We start from the raw sequence: 21,543 nt of genomic DNA, 5'->3' as shown, positions 1-21,543 counted from the left end.
TTTTATTGCTATTTTTTCATTGAAATTAGCAACTTGTCCAGGCCTTGATGATGCAAAGCAACCCCAAAACCTCCTTAAAGTAGTTTTATGGGCTAAAATCTATCCTATAGATTTATTATAGTCCATTAACTGTTAATGTAAAGCATATTACTGCAGTACCCACGCTGACAAGATGATGTATTTAGGTCATAGGAGTGTAGGATTATCAAAATAACTCAATAAGCGTGTTCACACGCACTCTTGAAGCCTATTGGTCGAGCTTTTCTTGATTCTTGAAGTCAAAGAAGCAAGTTAGCAACTACTCAGATCTTGTAATACAGGTTATGATGTGAGAATTAGGAAAAAACACAATGGATCCATTTGTGAGTGGTCTTGTAACCGGAACATTTCGTGTTGTTTGTGCACTAGAGGAGGAAATGACCACAGGGTGGTCTGATAGGGGTAGTGGGTGCAGGGATAACCCCAATTCAAAGCGTGACCATTTTAATATGTAGGGCAGCCTTCATGTCATGTGCATGGCGTGGAAGGGTCGGGGTGGGGGTGGGGGGCGTGGGGGGGGGGGGGGGGGGGGGTTGGCACGACATACTGACCGACTTCATGTAGAGGGGGAGCCGGTTCAGAGTTCAATGTGGTTGTTTGTGTTCTGGGGAAAGCCTGTTGCGAGTACAATGCCGTTAGTGAGGGAGATGACATGGTTTTTGGAAGTCATTGCAAGATATTTATGGTGATGGATGTCCAATCCAATTTGAGCTGGAGGGATGGCAACTTTCGAAGGATTTCCAGTCAAATTGGATTGGATGTCAATCAATGTCAACTGTTGATTTGGATATAAAATAGATTTGTTGGAGCTAACGATAATCTGTAGAGATTATATTGCTAATTTTAGGATTTGGTAAAAAATAATAATAATACATGCCCCCTGATGGACAGTAGAGAATCTACAGGCAACAATAAGTCCTGCATTAATTAACTGCAATGAACAGAAGATAACTTCATAAATGTTAATAATAATGATGTAAAATGTTAAAAAAATGGAGAAATCATTGAATAAAAGTTGGTCTATTTTCAAAGTAGTTATTTTTCAGGAACAATAATAACACTAATAATATTATAATCATAATAGTGAAAGGGTTAAGTCAAGTCAGGGGTGGGCAAACTTTTGGGCCCGGGGGCGGGGCACATTGACCTTAAAAATGTGACAGATGGGCGGGGTCAACACAAGATTTGATACATATAAAAAAGTGCATCCGTTAACAGTACATATGAAACATAAACAGAAAAAAAGGACTAAAGTATTAACATACTCATCACTCATCATTAAAGTAAAAAGTACAAAGTAACATTGACTTGAAAAATTTGACAGATGGGCGGGGTCAACACAAGATTTGATACATATAAAAAAAGTGCATCCGTTAACAGTACATATGAAACATAAACAGGAAAAAAAGGACTAAAGTATTAACATACTCATCACTCATTATTAAAGTAAAAAGTATAAAGTACAAAGTCAAGTAAAAAGGAATGTATTAAGAAATATTAAAATATCATTTAAAGATAGAGGGGCTGTAAAAAAAACACGAAAAACCAATAAGAGTGGACAGAGCTGCTGCAACTGACAGGTGCCGGGCAAATTTGTATATTGTAGTGAGTTAGTTGGCTGCACTATGGCAACGGAAGTCAGATTAGAGTGATCAAGTCACATTAGAATACAGTAGATTAACCTTACATCAGCTGCGGGGCGGCGACATGCAGGCCTGCTGCTGACACACATTCAGAAAGCATGCTTGAAGAGGCTGAAAAACATCAGGCAGTCAGACGCTGGTTGCTCTTCCGTCGTCACGCTGGCTTGGGAGAGAGACAACCACTGAGCCAACGTCAAGGCTGGAACATGATAAAGCTTCATTAATATTCTACTCTGAAAAAAAAATAGTGCCAACCAGCTGAGATATGCTCGTTCATGTAAACTGGAATTGAAGTAAATGTAAGTTGGGGTTCAAAAAAGATGGCCGACTACAAAATATCCTATTTTTTCATTAATATTTTCATTTAATAGAAATATAAATGAACCCAAAAAGAATTATTACTGGTATTTTATTTGAAATGTTCTTTAAATGATTTTTTCCATTATTATTTTAATTATATTGAAATATAAATCAACCCATAAAGAATTATTACTGCAATTTGATTTAAAATATTCTTTAAATATTATTTAAATTCAATATGAATATAAATCAACCCAAAAAGAATTATTACTGGTATTTTATGTTAAATATTTATTAAATATATATTTATTAAATATATATTTATTAAATATATATTTATTAAATATATATTTATTAAATGATTATTTTCATTATTTTTTTTAATTCAATATAAACATAAATCAACCCAAAAATAATTAATACTGCTATTTTATGTTAAATATTTTTAAGTGATTTTTCTCAGTATTATTTTAATTCAATACAAATATAAATCAACCCAAAAAAAATATTCCTGCTATTTTATTTCCAATATATTTTAAATGATTATTTTCATTATTATTTTCATTCAATATAAATATAAATCAACCCAAAAAGAATTATTCCTGCTATTTTATTTCCAATATATTTTAAATGATTATTTTCAAAATTATTTTAATTTGATATATAAATCAACCCAAAAAGAATTATTACTTCTATTTTATTTTAAATATTTTTTAAGAGAGTGTATTATACTTTACAAATTACAAAATGTGAACATACTAAGTCAATATAGTAATAATATTTGAAAATCCGTCCTTATGAGAATGGCCGACGCGATAAAAAAGGCAAAGAAAAGTACATTTTCTCATTGAGTGACAGCGTAACGCAATTAAGGCATCGAGAAAGACAGAGGCAGGAGCTTAATTACCCCAAGATGGACGCCTGCTGTCTCCACCGCAATTTCTAATGAGCAAAAAGCACATGTTGCCAGTCTTACAAGAAATATTACAATATTCAGCTCTAAAACACATGCTGGGAACAATGAAATGAAATACTACCTCCGAGCAATACACAACTGCTATTCCTTCACTTTGTATTTATTGTACATAAATTATATTTATTTCCATCTGACATTTTCGAACCTGCAACCATTCATTACAGTACACATATTCACAGTACCCTCGACTATATGTACTCTAAAACATAAATCAAAATGTAACCTGAGCATCACTGCAGCTGCGAGTGCTTTTTTACGCGTTAGCAACACATGCTAAAAACGCCATTTTGAAAACAAACGGACGTTTCGTATCATGTTCAAAAAGATAGATTTGTAAATATCCATTTTTTTTTAATTTTCAGACTTTGTATATTATTTCATGTCACAATGTAATGTACATTGTGCGGCTCCTCGGCCACAAATGGCTCTGATTTGAACACGATGTTGCTATTGTAAATAACCAAAGCTAATCGTCTCGTACACAAACAATCAAGGCAGCGGTTTTGGTGTTTAAAAGCAAGCACACTTAACATTTCCCGTACATATCGCTTTACAAAACACTGGAATAACAGTGAAATTGCTGCGGGGGGTGCTGGGGTTATGTCAGAACCCAGTGATGACCCAAGTAAGGAAAAAGGAGGTCCCAGTAAACCCTTGCAAGATTTTATCACAAATTTTCCATTTCACATCAACAGATTAGTTGCTTCCCATTATTGTAAACTGGGTAAAATACACAATTATTTTCAATGAGAAAAACAAACTGACATTTTACCAATGCTAGTACTATTTTACCCAATTAAATGTCAATGTCCAGATTGCTCAGGTTTCCGCATGTAGTTATTACCGTATTTTCTCGCATATAAGTCGCACTTGCGTATAAGCCGTACCTTTAAAATTGCCTTAAAATCGTTGAATTTGACAATTTCCCTCATATAAGCCCTCGTATTGTATTATTTTAAATAGGGGTGACCCTATGTCATGTTTTTTTGTTTAGGATTTGGTAAAAAAATATATATATATATACATGCCCCCTGCTGGGCGGTGCAGTATCTACAGGCAACAATAAGTACTTCATTAATTAACTGCTATAAACAGAAGATAACTTCATAAATGTTACTAATAATGATGAAAAATATATTACAAAATGGAGTAATCATTAAATAAAAGTTAGTCTATTTTCAAAGTAGTTTTAATAATAACACTAATAATAGTATAATCATAATAGTGAAAGGGTTAAACAACTATTTTTTTTAAGATGCAGTATTGTAGTAGTAATAATGGGGGTGATTTTTCGTTTATCGCGGCCATGTTTGGTCTACATTAACCGTGATAATCGAGGTATTACTGTAAATATATCATATTCTATTGGGCAGAACGTTAAAAACTTCCGAGTAGTCATTTTAAATGGTCTCTATTGACCAAAAAATGTAGAGAAACACAATCTTGGGGAAAAACTGCAAAGGGTGGCAAAGGCGCTTCAACACAGCAGGTGTGCTAAGTAAGCTATTTCCTTTTCAGTTGGTCAAAAGTACTCTCGTTTCTATCTAAGGCGAAAGGTTGGAACGAGGCTCCGGGGCGTCAACATCCTCCCGGCCGTGGCGGTGTGCTCTCGGGGGGGTGTTTGGGGGTCTGTGGGGGGTTGGTTTGGACAAAGCTCCGGTCCGGACTAATCAAGTTGGCAGATGACTGACGTCTGGCTGTCCATCAAAGTGTGACCCGGGGCGTACTTTTAATGAGATCCATTCCGCGTGACAGGCGCCACTTCTCCCTGGGCTGTCTGTCTAACGCCATTCAGGTTGTTGCTGCCTACATGTGTTGCTGTTTTAGACCGTGTCTTTGATACAACTTTGTCTTTGAATACTCTCGCTGGAGATATTTAGTAAACAGTCTAGGTAAGAAGTCATGTCCGGGTACTCCGGTTTCCTTCCAAATCCCCAAAAACATGCATGCTTTAGGCTGACTGAACACACTAAATTGCCCCTAGGTAACAGTGGGAGATTTTCTACAAAGTGGATGTGGTGCCCTATCAGTTTGCAGTAAATTTATGAAGATGTAGATGTTGTTGTATGACTGTTACAGCTTGATTGTTTGGGTACATTGCTTGCTGATTCGCTATATTTATATTGTGAAATATAGTGCTTACATAGTAGTAGTAGTATTAGTGGTAGTAATTGTAGTGGTAGTGGTATTGGTAGTAGTAGTAATGGAAGTAGTAGTAGTATTAGTGGTAGTGATTGTAGTGGTAATGGTAGTAGTAGTAATGGAAGTAGTAGTAGTAGTAGTATTAGTGGTAGTGATGGTAGTGGTAGTGATGGTAGTGGTAGTAGTAGTAGTAGTATTAGTGGTAGTGATGGTAGTGGTAGTGATGGTAGTGGTAGTAGTAGTAGTAGTAATGGAAGTAGTAGTTGTATTAATGGAAGTAGTAGTAATGGAAGTAGTAGTATTAGTGGTAGTGATGGTAGTGGTAGTAGTAGTAGTAGTAGTAGTAGTAGTAGTAATGGAAGTAGTAGTTGTATTAATGGAAGTAGTAGTAGTAGTAATGGAAGTAGTAGAAGTCGTAATGGAAGTAGTAGTAGTAGTAATGGAAGTAGTAGTAGTAGTAGTAGTAATGGAAGTAGTAGTAGTAATGGAAGTAGTAGTAGTAGTAGTAGTAGTAATGGAAGTAGTAGTAGTAGTAATGGAAGTAGTAGTAGTAGTAGTAATGGAAGTAGAAGTAGTAAAAGTAATGGAAGTAGAAGTAGTAGTAGTAATGGAAGTCGAAGTAGTAGTAGTAATGGAAGTCGAAGTAGTAGTAGTAATGGAAGTAGTAGTAGTAATGGAAGTAGAAGTAGTAGTAGTAGTAATGGAAGTAATAGTAGTAGGGGTCAAGATTTTGGGTTTTTTTTGGTCCTTTGTGTGTAGTTTGCAAAATTTGCCATAATTCAACACCTTGATTTTTCAACCCCCAACTATCTCCACTACATGTGCAAAATGTTTTTGACAGTTCTAAACTGGACACTAGATGAATTTGTGAGATTACATAGCTTGTTCTCAAATGGGCCTTGCAAGGTTAACAGTCCCTGGTGGCCAACCATAAACTTGTCAACATGTGCTGTTGTAAACTTTGTAACAAGATACCCTTAACCTTACTTTTTTTTTAACCTTGCCATCTTATACAAATACCTATTTTTTTGGGGAAAACTTTATACAATAGGATTTTCTGTTTTAAAAGTAGTAACCAAAACTGATATGGCATAAAATCTGACACTTGTTTTCTTCAAATATTGGTCATTTTAAGGCAATTAGGGGGCAATAAGAGTGAAGGGGACAGTTGTGGCCCCCCTTTTAAGAAAGATAATTCAATTGACGAGTAAGCCGAAGAGAGAGAGACGTTGTTTTAATGACGCGTTTTTATGCGTCACACTGTCTCCAGACGGCTTGCTGGGGATTGTGCGAACAGATGTCCAAACAGACAGGACGGTGGGATGCTTTCAAATTTGTTATGTCATTGGCTTATTTCAAATTTGGAGGCTAATTTATGCACCATTCTTGTATTTTTAGCAAAACATATTTTCATTATAATTTATCCACCAAGTACAGATTTTGCTTTCAAGATTTTGCTTTTTATTGAAGATTTTTAACCTTAACTAATTTTTTTTACAGTTAAGACTTTTATATAATTGACTATTTTGGTTTATTTACATGTTCAAGTGGTAGTAAATATTGTCATATGTTTTGTTTAATGATCAATTATTAGTTTATATATATGATTTATATTTTTCATATATCCTGTACATATATTATATATTTTTTTATATATAGTGTATATAGTTTATATATATAGTGTATACATATTATATATAGTGTATTTATATATATTATATATATATATTTTTCATATATCGTGTACATATATTATTTTTTTTTAAATATAGTGTATATATATATTATATACATTTTTTTCATATATTGTGTACATATATTATTTTTTTTAATATATATAGTGTACGTATATACATTATATATATTTTTATATGTATAGTGTATATGTATTATAATTTTTTTTATACCTATCGTGTATATATATATTTTTTATATGTAAATATAGTCATAATATATAATATTTTTTTATATATAAACACTACACCAACACACACACACACCAACACCCCAACACACCAACACACTAACACACACACACCAACACACTAACACACACACACACTAATGTACACACACACACCGTTTTCTCTCCATCCGTCTTACGTGGCTTTGAATTCTGCGGCCACCTGTTTTTTGGCCTCATCAGAAGAAGTGACGACAGGAGGATGAGATGGGGTGGTCGAAAAAGGGGGCCGCTCAAGGTTAAGGCACTGTTTAAATTCCTGTCCGGCGCGGCGATGTTTATACGGGGCAGAAATATGTGCTTTGGCTAGATGACGTTCATAAATATCAAATAATCAAGGACGCTCGTCAACTTGAGATACCGTTGTCATTTATGACGAAATGTCCACTCATGTTATTCACAGGAGGACATGAACGGCGACAAATCACAATTGCTTTCAGATTTTGCCGTTGTTGCTAGGTAGAATTCATAATGTCCTTAAAAAAAAAAGAATTGTTGTTCTTAATTGGATGTTCATTTTAATTCTCATAGTCGCAAATACATGAAATTTATAGAAAACATCTTTTCATGTTTTTAGTTCAAAAAGCATTCTAAAAAAATAAATATATAATATTTTCTGTTTTACATTCAATACTTGAACATGATAAAAAAATATTAATAAAAAACAAATTTTCCCTTACTAAGAAAAAAGCTAAAATAAACAGTTTATATGTATTAAAAAATGGAATATTTAGGGATTGTGATCTACTTCTTTTAATCCGATTTTTTTAAAAAGGAAAAAATATATATATATACACATATATATACGTATATATACACATATTTATACGTATATATACACATATATACACATATATACACATATATACACATATATACACATGTATACACATATATGCACATTTATGCACATATATACACATATATACACATATATACACATTTATACACATTTATACACACATATACACACATATACACACATATATATACACATTTATACACAATTTTGCACATTTATACACCTTTATACACATTTATACACATTTATACACATTTATACACAATTATGCACATTTATACACCTTTATACACATTTATACACATATATACACATATATACACCCTTCCACTACAGCACACTTCAGTGGACTAAAATATCTAAAAAAAAACGAAGGCAAAATGTCAACAGGCGGCCATATGAGGGGAATAACCTCCACGATTTGGCGCCCCTTCCTGTCCAGTCGTTGTCGTTTAAACAAAAAGTCATTTCCTCTCTCTGTCTTCAGTCAGAAACCTGCGGTCCACTGCTCGTGAAGAATGACACTGACAGACCGCCGCCTCGGGAGGCCCCGTGTCAACACGGGTGCTGTATGGGAAAAGCTTTCCAATGGTAGTACGCCACCTTCACCCGCAAAAGCCACGTTGAGAATGTAAAACCATTTTTTTAAATATTTTACAGAGGCGACATACCATAATAAGCGTGGAGAAAAGCCGATGTCATGCAAAAGATGGCGTCTGAGGCTTAATTAAACGCCACGGAGAAAATCCAGAGTCGGGAAAGTGGATCAGACCTGTTGGAGCCGGGTAAGAACCGGTTGTGATTTGAGGGTGGTGAACACGGGAACAAAATACGTAAAATACCTGTTAATTTATAAGTTTTCATGTATTTTATATGTTTTTTGAGCATTTCAAATTGTGTATGCTGTATAATAACGTTTGTATGGGAGTTTTTAGGTGTTTTTTTAGTAAAGCTGATCTGGTTTTAGCCAATTTGGCTCTAATCCGGATCGTCTCGGGGACGAAAATGTCATTGGCGACTGCTAATAGAATTGTCATGCTTTAAAGCATGATATTTCAACGCTAATTCTGCTTTTAGACGTCCGTTTTTTCACTTTATAAGTATAGTTTGTCAGATAGACGTGCATTTTGTAGAAAATTTTAGACTTTTGCGTGCGCCCTGTGTGAGTAGATATGCATTTTTTGGTTTTTAATCATTAATAATGGGAGAAATTGGCCGAGGTTGACGAATCTGAGATAAAATTGTGTTATTCATATATGGAAATATGGGCTGTTGGCATAAAGGCAAGTTGTCCCACTTTGAACGGTGCGACACTCCGGCTGAGTCACCGTCGTAGCGTCGGTGGCAAAAGAGGAGAGAGAACAAATACAGGCAGAAACATGACAATGTGACAAATTCCGATTGAAGCGCAAGGGAAAAAGCTGGTAATCTTTTGAGAGCATCTCAATCACGCTTTAGGCAAGATGAAAAGGCTTTCCATGGTAATTAGAAAGCACAGCTCTCGGGCTTACAAAGAAGTCTGCGCATTGCAATTTTACATAGCTCAAATGACGACACATTTTTATTTGATATTTTTTCCTTACTGCAGTCATTGAAAATTCAAAGCAAAGGGTGTCAGGGCCAATTGTCATTTTTTGTTAATTTGGATTGTGTTATTTCTTGGTGGTATTAGCGGTAGTTGTGGTAGCATAGTGGTAGTAGTGGTAGTATTAGTCATAGTGGTATTAGTGGTAGTAGTGGTATCATTAATGGTGGCGGTAGTTGTAGTAGCAGGAGTGGTAGTGGTAGTATTAGTGGTAGTGGTTGTAGTGGTGTTGGTAGTGGTGGTACTGGTAGTAGTAGTAGTGGTAGTACTAGTAATGGAAATATTAGTGGTAGTAGTAATAGAATTAGTAGTGTTAGTAGTAATAGAAGTAGTAGTGTTAGTAGTGATAGTAGTGATAGAAGTAGTAGTGGAAGTAGTGTTAGTAGTAATAGAAGTAGTAGTGGAAGTAGTAATAGAATTAGTAGTGTTAGTAGTAATAGAAGTAGTAGTGGAAGTAGTAGTGTTAGTAGTAATAGAAGTAGTAGTGGAAGTAGTAGTGTTAGTAGTAATAGAAGTAGTAGTGGAAGTAGTGTTAGTAGTAATAGAAGTAAAAGTGTAAGTAGTGGTAGTAGTAATAGAAGTAGTAGTGGTAGTAGTAGTAGTAGTGGTAGTAGTAGTGGTAGTAGTAGTGGTGGTAGTAGTAGTAGAAGTAGTAGTAGTAGTAGTAGTAGTAGTAGTAGTGGTAGTACTAGTAATGGAAATAGTAGTGGTAGTAGTAATAGAAGTAGTAGTGGAAGGAGTGTTATTAGTAATAGAATTAGTAGCGGAAGGAGTGGTATTAGTAACAGAAGTAGTAGTGGAAGTAGTGGTATTAGTAATAGACGTAGTAGTGGTAGTATTTATCAATTAAATTATTACTGCTTTATTATTATAAAGCAGTCAATTATGGGAACCATTCCACCGTCCATAGGTAGGAGTGTACATAGTATTATGACCAGATATGCCCATTGTGATCAATCAACAGTGTTAAGAGAACCGATCGATGGTCTCCATCACCAAAGTTGGAAAACTGAGCAAAGTTGTCGGCATTTCCCCACTCAGTCGGTAAGACTTCTCAAAAGTGCGGCGTTATCTTTTCCCATTTAAATGCTAATGAGCGAACTGCCAACACAGTCAAAGCGCCACGGAAAGCGTGTGAATATTTCATATCTTATCACGGCGAAAAAAGGTAACAGCTGAGGTAGAGGCAAGGGATTTGTGCGTTACGTGTTCCCCTCATTAATTTCCAGACGGCGACAGCACCAAAAAGGCCATCTTGTAACGTCACACCACCTGCGTGGTTGACATGTGTGGATGCACTTCACTTCCACCCCGAAGCTAATTACTTCCCCACTTTACCCTGAAGAATGCTATTTTCTATACATTAGCACCCAAGTGCATCCTAGGATTATTATTGGATGGCAACCCACTAATGGAGCGTTTACAAAGATGTGTATGAGCGATATACATTTAGCACATTTATACTGTAAAGCTTTTTTGACATTTATTAGCATATTTTGTTGGAAATGAAACATTAATCGCACTTTGTTGGAATTCTGGGATGAATATATAGTTATATTTCATAAGAGTACTGTTAGTTATTACCGTTTTTTCTCGCATATAAGCCGCATCTGCATATAAGTCGCTTGTAAGCCTTAAAATTGCCTTAAAATCCTTGAATTAAGCCTTAAAATTGTCTTAAAATCCTTGAATTAACCCTTTAAATTGCCTTAAAATCCTTGAATTTTACAATTTCTCGCGTATAAGCCGCCCCCTGATTCACAATTTTCACCTCCATATTAATGGTTTTAATATTCAGTACAAATGTTTTACTTTGAAGGGAAAATCTATTGTGAGAATGCGGTTTAAGCCACGCCCTCTTTCTAATAAACAGGGATGGTTGATAACCCTATTGAAGGCAAAAATAAATAATAGATGTAAGTATATAATAGATACAATGAGGTAATTATGGTTCATTTTAGTGTATTTGTAGGTTACTTTTTGAGTTTGATTTATTTAATAAGGGGCAACACACATTAATGAGCATATTAATATTCATGTTAATGAACATGTTTCTGTAAATATGTATGATTGTAGCTAAGGGCTATTTTCCATTTTTAGTCCCTTGTGTAGGTTGAAGATAAATGATGATATTTACTAGACACATTTAGCACAGTTTTAGACAGTTTTGTTCGTCTAGCAAGGCTGAAAGATGATTGGCCAAAAGGTTTACGTATGTTAATTGGTTATTGAGTTCCAGGAATGAAGAGAGAAGGTCATTAGGCTAATTTAGCACTGTTTTTAAAGGGAACTACACAGTCACCTCTAGAGCCAGCCCTTGTTGATATATTGGAATATTTTTTAACTGAATCATTCTGTTCTTTTAAGGGATTTTTTTGGTAACTTTTCCTGTTGATTTTGGAATGGTTTTGGTCCACTTATGGGTCTTTATTGAATGTTTTTTGTGGTCTTTCTGGTGATTTTTGGTATTAGTCAGGTTACTTTTTGATAGTATTAGGTCATTTTTTCTCCATTGAAAATGAATGGCATAATGGAAAATTATAGTTTACTTTATACTTTAAGTTTTTGTCCATTTTTGGTGAGGTTGTACATTTTTTTTGTACAATGTATACTAAGTTGTGTGCTTTTTTCCAGATTTTTTAACATGTAAATTACATCTTGAATCATTAGAATAATTCAAAATAGGAAGAATCTGTCAAAAAAATGTGATGTGTACCAAAAAAATGAAAAAAAATCTGAGTATTATATGTAAGAAGCTTTCCTTTGAAAAACATAAAAATACACAAAAATCTAACCCCAATACTGAGATTATACTTACAAAAAACAGTTTAAAAAAACAAAAATAAAAAATACATCATTACAAATTAATCCTAATAGCATTCCAACCAAAAAATATAAACAATCAAAATCCACATTCCAATATTCCCTCTATCCTATTTACATTATCTAATCAAATCTGCCTCCCATATGACCAAAAAAATGAGCAAAAACTGGAAGAAGATCCTTTGGAAAAAACACCAGGGACTTTTTAAGAAGACGATGCAATAATTGCTTTCCACTTGTCTCACGCAAGTGACAGATGGCGAGGCCACGAGAGGACGCAAAGCGGGAATAATATTGTTGATTAAAAAAGGGGAATACTACAGCGAGAAGAAACATGCAGCTGTTTGGCGGCGGGGGAAAAGATAAAAACCGCCATTTCAAACTTGGCTACTCTTCGATTGGAACTGTGAAGTTTTTGGGAACAAGATCGAGCCTGTGATTTATTCCCACTCGAATCTGGAAGGGGAAGTGGAATGGAATTGGAGATGTATGTGAGAGAGTCGCTATTTGTTGGGGTGATGGGAGGAGGACCACCCTTCAAAAACGTACAAAACGCCCACCTGCATGTGTTCTGGGCTTTGCGTGTTGGCGTGCGACTCTTGCGTGATGACTTTTCAAGATCGGATGTTGATTCCCGAGATTCCGAGAAAGGAAAGAACGTAGCAAAAAATCTTGCCCAGCCGGCCTGGTTTTTGCGTGAGTGTGTGAAAGTGTGTGTGTGTGTGTGTGTGTGTGTGTGTGTGTGTGTGTGTGTGTGTGTGTGTGTGTGTGTGTGTGTGTGTGTGTGTGTGTGTGTGTGTGTGTGTGTGTGTGTGTGTGTGTGTGTGTGTGTGTGTGTGTGTGTGTGTGTGTGATGGAAGGATGCTTTCACACGAGCCTTTGCTGGTAGCAAGGGAAATTTAACACGTTTAATGGCAAATGGGGAGGGTTATTTGATTTTTTATTATTATTATTTTTTTAATAGTATTCTCAAAGAGTGGAGCAACATATTAATCATGACCAGACGTTTGGTCGCCGGTCTTTTGGTCGCTGGTCAAATATACTGAACAGTACTTAGATATTAAACAGTACTTAGATATTAAACAGTACTTAGATATTAAACAGTACTTAGATATGAAACAGTACTTGGATATTAAACAGCACTTAGATATTCAACAGTACTTAGATTTTAAACATTACTTAGAAAGTAAACAGTACTTAGAAAGTAAACAGTACTTAGAAAGTAAACAGTACTTAGATATTGAACAGAACTTAGATATTAAACAGTACTTTGATGTCAAACAGTACTTAGATATTAAGCAGTACTTAGATATTAAGCAGTACTTAGATATTAAACAGTGCTTAGATATTAAACAGTACTTAGATATTAAACAGTACTTAGATACTAAACAGTACTTAGATATTAACCAGTACTTAGATATTAACCAGTACTTAGATATAAACAGTACTTAGATATTAAACAGTACTTAGATATTAAACAGTACTTAGATATTAAACAGTACTTAGATATTAAACAGTACTTAGATATTAAACAGTACTTAGATGTTTAACAGTACTTAGATATTAAACAGTACTTACACATTAAACAGTACATAGATATTAAACAGTACTTAGATATTAAACAGTACTTACATATTAAAATGTACTTAGATATGAAACTGTACTAAGATATTAAACAGTACTTATGTATTAAACAGTAGTATTAAACAGAGTGTCCAATCAGCCTAACTTGCTTGTTTTTGGAATGTGGGAGGAAATCGGAGTACCCGGATAACATGAAAACTCCATACAGATGGACATGACCTGGATTTGAACCCAGTACCCCAAAACTGCGAGGCCAACGCGCTAACCACTTGCCCTTTGACCCTTTTATAATTTTTTTTTTTTTTTATTTTCTTTAAAAACCATCTCCATCGATGTGGACATGTCCTCCGACTGCCCCTTTCCCCCCAAAACAGGGTGAAATCCAATCTCCGTGTGTTTATATCAAGTAATTATGATGTCGACTCCAAAAGGTGGCAGAGTGTTGAAACAAAACGCCGTGACCAAACCAGAGGCTAAAAGTCATTTGTTTCAATTTCCTACCGCGTTTTGTCTCCGTCATCGGCCATTAGACGGGCCAAAACGAAAGATGGATGGCGCTCAAGGTACACGGGCAACGTGAGTCCAATTCAAATATTCCCAAAATGACTTCATTGCAGTATAAACACACTTTTTAACGCAGTACTCGCAGCATTCGTTGGTGTTCCAACAACGCTTTATATCGCGTTATTCTCACATTTAACGCTAAAAGCCGCCAACAATGACCAGATTTGCTCCATTTCCTCCAAAAACCTCGACAACCTCTCATTGGTTCTTGCATCAGATATTCATGAACAAATGGAGATTTAAATCTTTTAATCTCACTTCATCCCTCGCCCAATCGCACTGGTTTATTTTGTTTCCCAGTCAGCCAGTGCACAAAGAAGCAGATGATGGCTAGTATGCATGCTAATTATTTCACATATGTGGTCTACAGTAGGTTTTTTTTTTTTAGCAATTGTTGTGGTTGTTGTAAATTGGATGATTTCTTTGTTTGGTAAACAATGGTAATGTTGAAAAATGGATATGATTTAATTGAATAAGTAGAAAATTAATTTCTACACACAAATCTGGCTATTTTTTAATCATTTCATTGTGTTTCCAACAAAAAATACATTTGGGAACGCCCACTTTTTGCCAGCAATTCTGGTTGTGATGTCACAAATGGAAATGAATCCACGGATTTAATTGAATAAGTATAAAATGAATTTGACACATGAATCTGGCAGTTTTTTTTAATCATTTCATTGTGTTTCCAACAAAAATATATTTGGGAACGCCCACTTTTTGGCAGAAATTCTGGTTGTGATGTCACAAAAGATTATTTGTGACATCACAAATGGAAATGACTGCACGGATTTAGTTGTATAAGTATAAAATGAATTTGACACACAAATATAGCTATTTTTTTAAATCATTTCACTGTTATTCCAACAAATATACATTAGGGAACGCCCACTTTTTGCCAGAATTTCTGGTTGTGATGTCACAAATGGAAATGAATCCACGGATTTAATTGAATAAGTATAAAATGAATTTGACACACAAATCTAGCTATTTTTTTTAATCATTTCATTGTGTTTCCAACAAAAATATATTTGGGAACGCCCACTTTTTGGCAGAAATTCTGGTTGTGATGTCACAAATGATTATTTGTGACATCACAAATGGAAATGACTGCACGGATTTAGTTGTATAAGTATAAAATGAATTTGACACACAAATATAGCTATTTTTTTAATCATTTCACTGTTATTCCAACAAAAATACATTAGGGAACGCCCACTTTTTGCCAGAATTTCTGGTTGTGATGTCACAAATGATCATCAATTCTGGTTGTGATGTCACCAGTTCTAATCTAATCTAATATAATTTAAAAAAAAACATTACTCCTCATGTAAGGTAATTTATACCCACACACATTTAAATATGATAATGAGTATTAATAATGTCACAATTAAAAATGCAATTTGTGATATTCACATTTGATTGGCTGAAATATTAACAACATTACTAAAACTCTCCCCCATGTAAAGTGGTGGAAATGCAGGTTATCTATTTACACTAAATTTTTCTCCACTCAAACCTACCAAAAAACAGTTTGTTTCAGTTATTTTGGGTGATCTCACCAAAAAAACTACAAATATCAAACCAGGAGAATTATTTACATCTTTTTTTCATCCACATTATATAGTAATTTTCCAATAAATGTTACCTAACATAAAACTACATATCTTTTCCCCCTGGAGTACAAGAAAACACACTACACCCTTATTATATTTCCATTTTGTGGGCGTCTACCAGTCGAAGGTAGGTACCCACCCCCAATGGGTGTGTCCACATGGGTAATGGTGGTGGTGGGGGTCTCCTCTATCCACCTGCACACGCCGCTTTCGGAGCCACTTGAGCGGCAGAAGCTCACCCGTGTTAGACCCCTTCATCCCTGGATCAACTCTTTTATATTTTACCCCCGGAAAGTACACAACTATTCACAGAAGCCACTTCAACTTAAACCGTCATAATCAATTGAATCCATCCGAGTTTTGTTGAGATACGATCCGGGATAACCTAGCGGGATCTGCGGAGAAGTCAAGCCGGCGAAAGGCTGCCTTTGCCCGGCTACGGACACGAGGAGCCCCGGAGGGCTGGATGGTTGGTTGTTAATTTTTTTTTAGGGTTATTTTATCGCTTCCACTTTCTTTGGAGATAACTACACGTAAGGTAAGAGGACTATAAGAGTGTTTTTATTTATTTTTGCATGTTTATATGTCATGAATTATGTATCTTTGAGGCAGATGCGCGTTTAAATCAACGTTTGACGTTTGCCCATGCGGAGAAAATGCTTGCACGCCACGCTATAAATCAAATTTATATTACAAGTTAAGTCATTTATTTGATCCCCGGGGAGAGTTTTTTGGCGTTTATTCCAAGCAACAGGCTGTTTTTTTTTGTATTGGCAGAATTGTTTGCACCTGTACAATAAACAATAGCAGACCTAATTACTGAGGTCCTCTTTTTACGACGTTTAAGCAGCAAAGTCATAATATCATTAAATTCTGGCTCTATTGACTTCAAATTTCATCTTTTTCAAACATTTCGTTTCATAACTTGTAATTTTGAATTGTCATACATATAAGAGAAACCTCATGGAATTGTTTTATAATCTTCACCAGGGTTAATTAATGAGGTCCTCGCTTTACGACGTTTAAATCATTAAAAAATCATAATGTCAGTAAGTTCTGGTGTCTAAAAATAGCTCTCGATTTCAATTTTAATGTTATTAAAAATGTTTGGTCATATCTTGGAATGCTCAACCATCATAAATACACGACCAACCTCACATAATTGTGTATTTACCACATGTAAAGTGATCATTATGTTATAATCAGTGTAAATATTCATATAAAAATACTTATTTTGTGAAGATAAAACAATTGAAAACTGCCAGTTACCAAACATGGATGTATTTTTTTACATATCTGTACAAATGCAGGTTTATCCAACTTTGAATCCCCCAAATAACCCAAAATTCGTAAATAAATCGGAACAAAAACCACTGTCTATTGCTAACCTCTACAAATAAAGTATAAGTACTGACCACAATTACAAATATAAGACAATCCTCTATAGAAAAACCTCAAGTGAACTAAATAACCCATCCATTACATTGACCATAACTTCAAAAATGTCATATCAGCACAATAACCAATCTGCTAACTACATTAGCCTCTAAGAATACCAACTCTAGTATCTTAAAATGTCCCAAATTCCTATTTAAAACATGTTTTCTTCAACTTTTCGTCCTTTCGGGGACTTTTCACCAAGTGGCTTATCCCACAGGGTTTATTTGGTTTCCTCTTGTTATGATTTGGCGTTGTATAAACAAAAATTAACTTAACTTCCATCATCAACTCCCAAAAAAAACCAAGTACCCTCCATTGGTGACATGTGGTTGGCGTACTTAACTCAAAAAATCTTGGTTAAATATCCGATTTGGAGTCTTGCCTGAGAGTTCTTGGTCTGGAACTTGATCTTAAACCCTGACTGACAGTTTGACCTCAGGCTCGAGACCTTCCTTGGTGTCGCTCTGTCTCGGTGTTACTTACGCCAGCGTAAATTACAGTTCCCTACACCGAGGTACGCTTGTTTTATTGTCTAAACGTCCTCCCAGACGACTGGCCCATGCTGTCTTTGGACGCTGTCCATCGTCTTGGTGTTCTGTTGTCCTTAGTGCGGTGGATTTGGCTACAAAACCCTTTGCATTCTGCTTGTTGGCCACTACTGTATAAAAAAGCTAAACATTGTAGACTAAAAATGCCCTTGTCAAGCTTACATCCCAGCAGGTTTGTTTCCGTATGCGTGCCGGGGTGTCGTGCAGAGAGCAGCGGGATTCGCCGTGGGTGGTTGGAGAGCATAGAAGCTTTTTTTTTTGCAAGTGAGAGGTTCATCCCAGAATTGAACCACAAGCACAGAAAAGCCAGACTTTGGCAAAACGCCATCTGAAGTTATGCAAAAGACATAGACTGGTTTTTGGGAAAAAAACATGGAGGCCTTTTAGAAGGCGTTTATATTTAGAAATGGTGATTGATAACTGTAATGTATTATTGGATGAAGTCTACGTATTGTTGTGATTTAGTCACAATTGTAGGAAATTGAAGGGAAAACATGCACTGAGCATTACGTTTAAAAAACAACAAAAAATGCTAGAATTTCAAACATTTTTTAATACGACGCCATTGGTTGATTCCTTTCATGCAGACGGTGTGGGTACGATTCCAGGGCAGTGTCACAGTACCTAGCCAAGATGAATAAAGTTGGTTTGCATCATGAAAGGCATCCGGTGCATATCTGGCAACCTCGGCCAATTGCTACCCTTATTACTGATTGCAATTCCCCTTATTAAGTGATTTAAAAAATGTAAAAATGCAATGTGGCGCATATTTACTATCTTAAAATCTAAATTTGCACCAAAGTGGAGAAGATTTCCAATCAGTTGGTGCACTAAATTCAAGATTCTGTAGATGTCGCTGTATGACGCTGAAATTTTGACTGTTTGGGTACATTGCTTGCTGACACGCTATATTTATATAGTGAAAAGATGCATATCATGTTTAGGACATGTCAATATTAGCAATGATGAGGTTTTGTCTGCTAGCAGTGACCGAGACGATCTGGATTAGAGCCGAAATGGGTCAAACCAGATCTAGTTTTACAAAAAAAATATACTTAAACAAATCCACTACAAAAGTTGTTATACAGCATACACAATTTGAAATGATCAAAACAATGTATAAAATACTTATAAATTGACATTTATTATACCATGCCACCTCTTCTAACCAAAACTTCCAATTTTTTTCAAGTATTACCATTTCATGTTCTTTTATAGTGACTCCCCTATTCACCAAAATGTCAAATATTCACAAAAAACCCAAAAAACTTCTAGCAACCTTTTTAAATGTTATTCTTTAGTCATTAAAAAAACTCCTACCTATTCCCCAAATACAATCAAAAATCTCACTGACTTAACCACCACCACATAATTCTATCTTTCCCCGACCAATCGCAATGCCCGATTCACTTCCATTGTAAATGAGTCTCAAAATTCCATCTCATTGTCTAACATCCATCCATTTCTGTCCTCCCGTCCCCAACCTAGCTCTGGATTCTCCTCCCCCTTGCTTAAAGAGGACAATGTTGTTGGACAGCCTTTGCTGTCTTTTGGCCCTGCTGGCCTCGTCATCTGCAGGGTTGCTTGGGGCGCAAGATCCACTATCCGCCCCCAGGATCTTCTTATCCTTCAAAGGTAAGTCTTACAACATGTTATACCCTAAAGACATCACCAGGAATAAATCGTAAAGCTTTTGTTATGACCTCATCTTGAATAACAAACAATAGAGTCTCCACTAAGGACGAATTACTTCTTCCAATTGCGTTGATCTATGTATGAATCAATGTTATTGACACTAGTAGCGTTTATGGTTTTGACAAGTATCTGTGTAGGGTTTAATGACCAATGAGATGTCACTGAAATATGGTACCGTATTTTCACGACTATAAGGCGCACTTAAAAGTCTTAAATTTTCTCCAAAATAGACAGTGCGCCTTATAATACAGTGCGCCTTATATATGGAAAAAACTGAAAACCAAAAACCACCACTATCAGATATTAAAAAAAAAACGCCTGAGCTGAAAAAAATACTGTTAAATATCCAGATGCCATCTTAATTTACAAAATCTTCCATCATATAGCTCCTCCCCCACTGCAAGATTTTATACAAAAAAATCCAAAACATCAACAATGGCTGGCTCTAGAGGTGACTGTAAAGTATTGAGTACTTCATACCTGGAAGTCAATAGCAATTACCGTATTTTCACAACTATAAGGCGCACTTAAAAGTCTTACATTTTCTCCAAAATACACACTGCGCCTTATCATACAGTGCGCCTTATAATACAGTGCGCCTTATAATACAGTGCGCCTTATAATACAGTGCGCCTTATAATACAGTGCGCCTTATTATACAGTGCGCCTTATAATACAGTGCGCCTTATAATACAGTGCGCCTTATAATACAGTGCGCCTTATAATACAGTGCGCCTTATAATACAGTGTGGCTTATTTATGGAAAAAATGTCATTGATTGATGGTGCGCCTTATAATGCGGTGCGCCTTATAGTGGTGAAAATACGGTAGATCACCCTTACCTTCCCCCATTTGCTTGAAATGGACTGGCTGCTATTAGTTGTCCAAACAGGCCTTTGTGTGGCCTGGGCTCCCTTCTGAAATCAAGTCCGATTTCACACTTGGCTGGGCCCTCCTCACTCAGGGCTGACATCCAGCATGTTATGAATGTTTGCCAGTTGCCACATGAGACCCTGGAAGTGTGTATGTGTTTGGAAGTCTCCTGTTAAAATAGGTTTTGAGCGGTGTAGTGAGGCGTGGAGTTTTTTTTGAGGATGGGGAGTTTAAATGAAGATTCTTTGGATGGATGGATGGATGTTGGGAAATAAAATGGATTCTTTGTTGGAATGAAATATTGTGTTTTCGAGTATTTATGGTGTATTTGTTGCTCAAAAAATGATGAGTGGATTGAAGGTACGGCTTATATGCGCATAAATTCGACTTGATATGTATGAAACTGCAAGGTGACAAAGATGAAATGCCATTATGTGGTCGATATGGTAATTTATTTCAAAATAGAGAAAAGATAAACAGATAAAATGGTAAACAAAATTAATTTTGACGTCTATGAATGAAATTTAAGAAAAAAATAAACCGTATTTTGGATAAAACGTGTAAAAAATCAGTTCCTTGTGCCTGCCATTGCTCGCTCAGGGTGCTGTCATCTTAAATGTGCTCTGATTGGCCAACTACGAGTAGCTTTGATACGTGTATTTGTAGTGTTTATCATGTCAGTACTACCAAATTGTTGTTAAAACTGATCCAAGGTCATTAAAATATCAGGTTTGATACCTGCATAATGTGTAGCTCATTCTATTATTGCACCCAGAAACTTGGTGGTGAAAACTAGACCGCTATGGACACACTTCCTGGTTGTAGTGATCACATGACCTCCTTTTGGAATTTGTCTACGTGTAATGGAATGTGCAATCCAGAAATTAATTTATACATTATTTCAGAAATACCATGTGCGATGATTTTTCTTAATATTTTCCCTTCAAAAT

At 35.6% G+C, this 21,543-nt stretch overlaps 1 protein-coding gene across 1 annotated transcript in view; it reads left to right on the top strand.

Annotated features, from left to right (window-relative positions):
- Nucleotides 1-19,493: 19,493 nt before the first annotated feature.
- Nucleotides 19,494-21,543, top strand: part of LOC144203137 (semaphorin-3F-like) — a 52,747-nt gene continuing 50,697 nt past the window's right edge. Inside the window, exon 1 of the mRNA XM_077726431.1 lies at nucleotides 19,494-19,660. Coding sequence (XP_077582557.1) covers nucleotides 19,549-19,660 — 112 coding nt within the window. The 5' untranslated portion in view covers nucleotides 19,494-19,548. The remainder of the gene's footprint in view (nucleotides 19,661-21,543) is intronic.

This window comes from Stigmatopora nigra, chromosome 10 (genome assembly GCF_051989575.1).
Source record: "Stigmatopora nigra isolate UIUO_SnigA chromosome 10, RoL_Snig_1.1, whole genome shotgun sequence".
NCBI lineage: Eukaryota > Metazoa > Chordata > Actinopteri > Syngnathiformes > Syngnathidae > Stigmatopora > Stigmatopora nigra.
This window is presented reverse-complemented; position numbering and strand designations above follow the sequence as displayed.